The sequence below is a fragment of the Gymnoscopelus braueri genome, assembly GCF_963280865.1.
Source record: "Gymnoscopelus braueri genome assembly, chromosome: 3".
Lineage (NCBI taxonomy): Eukaryota > Metazoa > Chordata > Actinopteri > Myctophiformes > Myctophidae > Gymnoscopelus > Gymnoscopelus braueri.
This window is the reverse complement of record NC_137612.1, coordinates 49,385,234-49,394,699: the sequence shown is the minus strand read 5'-3', so window position 1 is coordinate 49,394,699 and position 9,466 is coordinate 49,385,234. Positions and strand designations below refer to the sequence as shown.

The window sequence follows — 9,466 nt, the reverse complement described above, 5'->3', positions numbered from 1 at the left end:
AGTACATGCCATTTCACACCCAAAATAGAGACAGTATAATGTGCAAGTCACTCTTCTCTCTGATACTTCAGCTCATCATCATGGGGGGGGGGGCGACTGACTGCTTCATTTCCATGACTGACAGCAATATTTTCTTATGTGTTGATGGTGATGGATGATTGTTGACGCTCTGTCAGAATATGAGAATTATTTGCATATCCAGCCACTGCAGAACATCTACAGGTGGTACATAGCATGTGTGTGGACTGCAAGGTAGTACATAGCATGTGTGTGGACTGCAAGGTAGTACATAGCATGTGTGTGGACTGCAAGGTAGTACATAGCATGTGTGTGGACTGCAAGGTAGTACATAGCATGTGTGTGGACTGCAAATGCACACAGGCTAGAGCAGCTGTTCTAAACCTTAACCCGACCACTTAACCCGGGAACGTTCAGTGGTTTTGACCCATTAAAACTGGGAAAGCATCTGTGTCATTTTAGATTTTAGCTATAGCAACACATGTTTTTCAGGAAACTTAGATTTAGAACAATGGTTCTCAAAAATCGCAGATATACAAGCTCACAGTGTCACTTTGTGCCAGGCTGCGAGCTTGTGCATCTACTATTTTAGATTATTTTTTAAATCTTGAAAGTGTTTGAAAAATGTTGAATAATTTTGAATTTTTCAGCACAACTCTTCTCTTCTGGAGGGGTCCCTGGCACAAAACATCTTCCGATGGGGGGTCCACGGCCAAATATATCAATTTGGGGGTCCTTGAGACAAAAAGGTTTGAGAACCACCATTTAGACGGAATTTGTAGAATCAGCCTCAGGTCTTAATGGTTAAGAGTTCATCTTCACAGTGGGTGAGGTCTTACTTATGAGGCAGAGAACAAATGGTGGATGTATGGTAAATGGCACCATGTCCTCACCACCACCACTTAATACTGTATGTGGAGTCCCACAAGGGAGAATTTTAGGTCCTCTCCACAGTGGTGGAAAAAGTACTCAAATGTTTTAAGTAAAAGTATCAATACTGCAATGTAGAAGTACTCTGTTACAAGTAAACGTCCGGAATTCTAAATTTACTTGGGTAAAAGTACAAAAGTATTGGTATCAAAATGTACTTAAAGTACCAAAAGTAAAAGTACTAAAATGTTAGAAAATAGTAGATCTACAAGCGAGCTTGTAGATCGGCTATTTTCAAATAGCCAAGGTATAAAATAGGGCTAAAGTGGTTAATGTATGTTTTATTATGTAATAATTAATATCGTCTAAGTAACTAGTAACTAAAGTTTTCAAATAATTGTAGTGGAGTAAAAGTACAATATTTGCCTCTGAGATGTAGTGGAGTAGAAGTGCAAGTATAGACAATTTGAAATACTCCAGTAAAGTAAAAGTACCTCAAAATTGTACTTAAGTACAGTATTTGAGTAAATGTACTTTACACCACTGGTATGCCATGATTTTGTGAATGTAACCTTAACTGTACCTTTTAATATTTGTGTCCTTGTATGCTCTCCTTTATGTGGATATGAATAAATTGTTAAAATGTGTTTGTCATTGACCTGTAGAGGTCACTATACCAGACAGGGTCAAAAGTGTGTGTGTGCGTGCGTACGCGTGCGTGTGGGGGCGTGTGTGCGTGCGTGTGTGTTGTGTTGTGTCTAGACCACAGCAGGGATAAGGAGTTTAAAGGATACATAATCTTATTTATGTAACTACTTAATCCCCATGGCAACACAAACCTCTCTGTTCTGATGGGGAGGGGGCGGGGCTGGGGTCAAAGGTTACACTCTCATTGCAGCTGTCCTCATGGCTACTTTTCACCAGTGGTTCTCAAACTCTCTCATGTCACGGACCCCCATTTGGCCGCAGACCCCCATCTGAAAATAGTTTGTGCCATTTGAAAATAGCCGCTGTCTATAGGGATTAAAGTGGTTAAACTGATTGTGATGCTATATTAACTCATTTTGCTGAGGACCCCCTGGAACCCCCTCAAGGGTTGAGGAATTGAAGCTAATAGAAAGAAACTGCTGGCTTTATATTGCTGGAAAGTTAGCATGCAATAGAATAGTAGCCATTGTTCTCACGTTCATAAACAAGACCAGGAGACCTGGTTCTGCCAGACCCAGAATGAGCTTTACTTAATTACATACTTGTGACATAATAATGATGTCATGAATAGTTCGTGACGAAAGGGGACAGAATTTCTTTGGCTGGGGCCGGAGGACAAAGTGACAGACTTTTTTTTTGGCTGGGGCCGGAGGACAAAGTGACCATGCCCATGTATGACGAAACAGGTACAAAGCCTCATGTAAGCCCTTGGGTCTGGCAACAAGACCAGGAGACCTGGTTCTGCCAGACCCAGACTTCACATGACGTGTCAGCCTGTGTCTATGCCCATGTATGGACGAAAGGGGGACAGACTTTTATGGCTGGGGCCTAAGGACAAAGTGACACCAAAACCAGTTTTTTGCCCATGTATGGAGAAAACAGGTACAAAACATGCCCATGTATGGACGAAAGGGGGACACTTTTATGGCTGGGGCCTAAGGACAAAGTGACCATGCCCATGTATGGACGAAACAGGTACAAAGCCTCATGTAAGCCGACCCCTTGGGTCTGGCAAAAAAGTGCTTAGGAGACGAGATACAGCCTTTTTCAGTAAGAAGTTAAACAAGAAGTGAATGGAGCAGATCATTTTCAAATCATCATATCTTGGGTTCTGAAAAAAAATGGGACGTCTTAGACGTCCAGTGGCACAGGGCTTATGATACAACGGACTTCTTAGACGTCCAGTGGCACTGAATGAGTTAAGGCCGCCCCTGCTTCGGCGCGGCATGCTTCGAATCTTCTTTACACTACGAATCCTTCGACGCCCGCAAACTGGCTGCCCACTCCCAGCAGCAGCAGCATGAAGAACAACGCGGCCCAAATGGGGGCTACGGGCCTCACAGTCACGGCTTTGGGGTATACGCCATATGAACGCCAGACCAGCCTCGTCAGGAAACGTGCCGTGGCCCTCTGAGGAGGGGAGTAACGCACATGCAGAAATGCACTTGAGGGGTCTCTACTGTACACTGGAAGGGGTGAATCTGGAGAATCAGTGAGAGCAAGCTGTTTCTTCTCTCTCTCTCTCTCTCCCTCTCCCTCCATACACCTCGTGGAATTTACTCAACGGCTCAATCGCCCGCATAGTGTTATAGGTGGTGGTGTTTTGATTGTTCTTTATTACATTGTGTTGAGATGGTTGGTGTTCAAGTGCAGTTATTCTATTTAATAGCAGTTTTCCTCTCAGCTTATACAGTCAGAGAGGGAATTATTATTCTTAAAGGAGAGATCCGGACATTTTAAGTGTTATCTTTGATGTGTCGCTAATCACTCACCATCATTGAAATGGACGTTGAGTTATTCCAGAGAGTCCCGTGTCATGCAGTCTGGCGACCCCCTCCGTGGCATAATGGGAGCCTGTGTAAGAGTGAAATTCGTCTATTATAACCGATGCAAAGTTAGTTTTTTCTCTACTACTGCTCATTGTGGAGTCTCATGATACTTACTTCTTCCACAGAACCTGGCGTCTGTGGAAGAAGTAAGCAACCAGCATCATCTCGTTCTGCATGAACGATAGCTCGTTCGCGACATTCAGTGCACGTTTGAGTATCATGAGACTTCACAATGAGCAGTAGTAGAGAAAATACTAACTTTGCATCGGTTATAATAGACGATTTTCACTCTTACACGGGCTCCCATTATGCCAACGGAGGGGGTCGACAGACTGCACGAAACGGGACTCTCTGGAATAACTCAACGTCCATTTCAATGATGGTGAGTGATTAGCGACACATCAAAGATAACACTTAAAATGGGCGGATCTCTCCTTTAAATCATAATTGAAACTGTCTGTTCTGCTGTTACCCCCACATTTCACTTTGGTGAATGGGTAATACTTTTTTAAGAAAGCAGGATTTTCCTACTTTTTGGGGTTTTTGTGTACATTGTAATCCTGTTCTATTGTGTTTTATTTGACTCTTTCATTAAGGGAACGGCACTCCATTTGTACGGTACTCTTCCAATGCTCTTCCAATACTATAGCAGCTATTGCTGCTATAGTACAGTACAGTATCGTACTCACACACACACACACACACACACACACAATGCTCTTGCATAGTCGGGCCTAAACGACACTCTCGTCGTCCAGCCCAGACAATACTATCTTGTCCTCTTTCCCCCGGGACAGAGACGGCAGAGACTTCATGTCAGTGTCTGGAGACATGTCTTCCAGATGATGAGGACCCCACACAGGAGCGGTGAGACGGACCCAGCGCTTCTTCAACGTGCCTTCAGCGCGGCAGAGCTTGTAGAGCAGGATAGCAGGTACACAGAACATCGAGGACAGAGAAAGGCACCAGCCGATCATCTCGGCCCACCACGGATACACGTACGTTCTGTTGTAGATCAAGGGCTCGTAGTTAATCAGATAAAATAAGAAGACACCCACACAGATGCAGGGGCTGAAGAAGGACCAACAGTATTTCATACACCATGTCAGCCGTGGTCTGTAGCCGATCATGCGAGCGACGTCATCCATGAAGCGATCAGCTCCATAGACCCAGGCCACCACTATACTTTGCCACGATGCTTGCCAGAGCAGCGTAATTCCACTGACGGCATAGTAGTCAAATAGCTGGAACACATACATACCCCCCTGTGTTATCATGGGGAGGCCGATGATGAAGCACATTAAAGAGTAGAGCGCCACACCGATCTCCCGCCGGTAGCGATGGTCAAATTTCCTCGGAAGCATGTCCAATATCCCCGTTACGAACCCTTCGACGCTCGCAAACAGGCTTCCCACTCCCAGCAGCAGCAACATGAAGAAGAACAACGTGGCCCAGATCGGCGCTCCGGGCATCATAGTCACGGCTTTAGGGTACGCTATGAACGCCAGCCCCGGGCCCGACTCGGCCACCTCGTTGATACTCACTCCCTGTTCGGCGGCCATGAATCCCAGTATAGAAAAGACGATGAACCCGGCCAAGAAGCTGGTTCCGCTGTTTATCAGGGACAGAACGTAGGCGTCTCTGTAGCAGTCGTTGTTGAACCGGTTGTAGCTGCCCAGAGCGCTCAGGGCTCCAACTCCGATGGAATAGGAGAAGAAGATCTGAGTCGCAGCGTCGATCCACACCCGCCCCTCGCCCAGTTTGGACCAGTCGGGCTTGAGGTAGTACACAATTCCGTCGTATGCTCCGGGAAGCGTGAGTCCTTTGCCCAGCAAGATGACGAGAATCACATAAGGGAAGGTTGCCGTGAAGTACGCGACCTTGCCGGTGGACTTGACTCCTTTCCATACACAGAAATACACGATGACCCAAACAGCCAGCAGACACAACGCCAGCTCCCAGCTCAGCGCACCGGGCTGATCCAAACCGCCGGAGATGCTCAGCACCTTGTTCTCCCAGAACTCGGTAACGGGCGATCGCGCGTCACGAGCAAGGTCCTCGCAAGTCACGTTGGGAGGGAAGGGGATGTTGTTCGCCAGGGTGCTGTTCATCAGACATTTGCCCTGGCTAAAATCCTCCACGCACCTCGCCGTGTTCCACTCGTTGCCGCAGGTGCTCCAGGGGAGGGTGGACCAGCTGAAGGTAGAGTACAAAGATACAATGAAGTAGTAGAACGTCCACACTACAGCGACGCTGTAGTAGGCGTTTACAAGAAACAGGAGCACTATGGAGGCGTAACCCAGACCGCTAAACAGAGGAGCGATGTTCCACACGTTGACGCCTCCCGCCTTCATGAACTGACCCATGGCTATCTCCAGGAAGAAGATCGGAATGCCCGCCAGGAACACGAACAGCACGTAGGGGATCAGGAACACTCCTCCGCCGTTCTTGTAGCAAAGGTAGGGGAAGCGCCACACGTTACCCAGGCCCACGGCGAAGCTCATGCAGGTCATGATGAAGTCCAGCTGTCGGGTCCACGTCTGCCTCACGGGGGCGGCGTTGCCCTGCACTGATGATGTCTTCTTCGTCACCATAACCTCCAAGCCATGTTTCTCCAGTCCCTGTTTCTCCAGTCCCTGTTTCTCCATTCTCTGTCGTTGAATAACTGCTTCACTGTCTTATATACTGCACTTTAATCTCCTCAGTCAGTAAATAGCAGCATCACGCGATGACATCACTGGGAACTGTGTTGTCACTCTACTTCAGACAACATGTAGGTCGGGACCCCCAGGGTGGTCCCCACATGATTTTGGGGGGGTCCCCAGATGACAGTGAAGTGATAATTTAAGGACTTTTTTTAAAGGATTTCTAATACCTTAAAAAAAGACCAGGAGACCTGGTTCTGCCAGACCCAGAATGAAGTTCTAGTATGATGAGCTTTACTTAATTACATACTTGTGACATTATAATGATGTCATGAATAGTTCGTGACGAAAGGGGACGAAAGGGGGACAGATTTTTTTTTTGGGCTGGGGCCGGAGGACAAAGTGACAGACTTTTTTTTGGCTGGGGCCGGAGGACAAAGTGACCATGCCCATGTATGGACGAAACAGGTACAAAGCCTCATGTAAGCCCTTGGGTCTGGCAAAAATTGAATGAAAATGACCAAACCCGCCTACCGATGATGTCACTGGTAGGCGGGTTTCTGAACTGTCCACGTATGGGTTAAAGTGGTTACATTTGGCTGGGGACCGCCTGAAACACGGACCCTTGGAGGTCCTTGGACCCCAGTTTGAGAACCACTGACTTCCAGGCCTGTTTCAGGTTATACTTAGATGAGGAAGAAGCTGAGAGGAGACATACTGTATAAGAAGAAACTCATTATGCCACCAAACCACAACTTCTGTTGAGTCATTTCCACTGCACACTCTGAAACAAATTGGTGCTTCAGCAGTTCTTTGGCTCGTAATCATATCATAGGAGAATCGTTTTTGGTGCTATATTGCAGCAACCAATCTATAAAAGGTGCTGTATAATAATAAAAATCACACCCAGTGTGAAGTGAGCGGTGCTATTTATGAGTTATTAATTTCATCATGCGTCTCGCTAGCCAATCACAGTACGTCCTGCGAAGTGACGTGCTTAAATTTTTTACATTATTATTAATTTCATCATGCGTCTCGCTAGCCAATCACAGCACGTCTGAGAAGTTTGAAGTTAATTTCATCATGTGTCTCGCTAGCCAATCACAGCACGTCTTGCAAAGCTTAGCCTATGGGCGTGTTTTCCACAGCATGGCGTCACAGCGAAAGACACATTTTCACGACGGAAAGAAAAACTTTCACCATGGATGGGTCCTAAACCCTCTTATAGGAGCGGTTGCACCGCTCAATAACATGTGGGTCGGGACCCCCAGGGAGGTCCCCAAATAATTCTGGGGGGTCCACAGATGATTTGCTTAATATGCAACATGGTTTTCTCACTCAACAGTAAACAAACCAACATACAAAGTGTATCTGCAATAATAACTTAAAGACATTTTTAATAACTCTGAAGAATTAAAAGAGACCATTACTGCATCAAATGTGATCAACAAACTAGACTATAAAAATGGTCAAACACTGGCCTAATATATGTCAAATATTAAGAAAGAGGCAAAAAAAATTGAGAATAGTCATACAAAATGTAATAGCTCCCCTTGCTATTTTCACAATATGTATCTGTGGAACTGAGTCAAACACAATGTAATGCCTCAACTCTTACAATTCCAAGTGCTTGTCGGGGTGGGGGGTCCCCAGTTCAAATGTGATTATTTTGGGGGGGGGGCACGGCCTGAAAAGGTTGAGAACCACTGAGAGAGGGCTGAACTAAAGTTAGCTGGACTTTAGTGTAAAGTTGCAATGGTGTGTATTGTATGGGTCACCTGTGATGAACCTGAGAGCAGAGTGGTAAATGGCATCTAGAGTGCCACAGTAGCAGCAGCGTGTCTATATATGAATGTCCATAAGACTGAGAGTTGGACAGCCTCTATCATTGTCTTTCTGCAAAACAAGGGAAAACAAGATTTGTTTCTACAAAGTAAATCACGTTTTACGTTTAAAGTTTTTGGCCAGGTTCCTCATTATGGCGCTTGGAAGAGAATCCATATCCCCATATATTTATGTGGTTTCAATAGCTTCAACTCTTTCAATAGGTGTACCAGATAAAGTGCTAATTTGGAAGTTTATAAAATCAGTCACCAGTTTATACGTGTGACATCTGTTTTTCTCATGTCTCATGTCTCATGTCTTGTCTCTGTGTGTGTGTGTGTGTGTGTGTGTGTGTGTGTGTGTGTGTGTGTGTGTGTGTCTGTCTGTCTGTCTGTCTGTCTGTCTGTCTGTCTGTCTGTCTGTCTGTCTGTCTGTCTGTCTGTCTGTCTGTCTGTCTGTCTGTCTGTCTGTCTGTCTGTCTGTCTGTCTGTCTGTCTGTCTGTCTGTCTGTCTGTCTGTCTGTCTGTCTGTCTCTCTCTCTCTCTCTCTCTCTCTCTCTCTCTCTCTCTCTCTCTCTCTCTCTCTCTCTCTCTCTCTCTCTGTCTCACACAGTCTTTTGTCCCGCAGTGTTCCATCAGTTCTCGGAAAATGGACGCAAGAGGAATGCTTTTGTGCTTTTAACTGTTTGTAAGCCTTCCTGTGATCTTTTCATCCTGTGATCTGTGGTCATGAGGTGGGGGGGGGGGGGGGGTTGATGACGATGTTCCTGGACTGTCCCCACAATGACAAAATACAGAGGATTTACCTCCATCTTCAATGGAGCTGACCGCCTGTAGCCCCAATTACGTTGTTTAATGGTGTGCATGCCTTCATTCACGAAACTTTCCAAGAAAAGCTTTCAGGGTGGCTGGTGGGTTTTGTTATCACTTCAAACCGCTAAAAGATACAAAGAGCGTCCAGGCTAACAGTTTAGCTTACTCACCTTCAATGGCACTGAACTGGTTGTATTCATTCATCCACAGAACGTTCTAGAATAGAGGACAGAGAAGTGTGTTTTGAACTTAAAAGGTTGCCATGTTCAAATCCCCCCAAAATGAGATGAAGAAACAATAGCACCCATCATCCTGATAAGACAGTACCGTCAATGGAAGTGTCTTCACTCATTCTCTCTTTTTAAATCACAGAGCCTTGTGTATATATCGTTGCTGTCTCTTCGACGGCCTGCGTTGACTACGATACATAAGCGGATGTGTGGCCCTGCCCTATACGCGTGACCTAGCTCTGGTCCATAGCCTTAACCCATTTAGACCTGAGGCCGATTCTAAAAACGCCTTCTAAATCCTGACCTACGTTTTCTGAAAAACTTCAAATATTTATTAAAAAAATTCAAAAAAATATGTTGCTATATACTGTACTGTACATAGCAACGGGAACCCCAAAAGGGGTTCCCGTCCAGAAATGTATAGTTACAAAAAGGGGTTCCCGCCCAAAATGGGTTAAGGAGAGCTCCTTCAGGCTATGGACCAGAGCTACGCGTGACCTTACTACCAAGCCAGGCATCTGCAGTGGGAT

At 45.7% G+C, this 9,466-nt stretch overlaps 1 protein-coding gene across 1 annotated transcript; it reads right to left on the bottom strand.

The window, feature by feature from the left end:
* Nucleotides 1-4,159: 4,159 nt before the first annotated feature.
* Nucleotides 4,160-6,073, bottom strand: LOC308082016 (sodium- and chloride-dependent creatine transporter 1-like; the record flags this gene model as incomplete). The annotated part of the gene is made up of 1 exon (XM_080423624.1): nucleotides 4,160-6,073. The coding sequence occupies one exon, from the start codon at nucleotides 6,071-6,073 to the stop codon at nucleotides 4,160-4,162; it is 1,914 nt and encodes a 637-aa protein (XP_080279750.1).
* Between the last annotated feature and the right edge of the window lie 3,393 nt (nucleotides 6,074-9,466).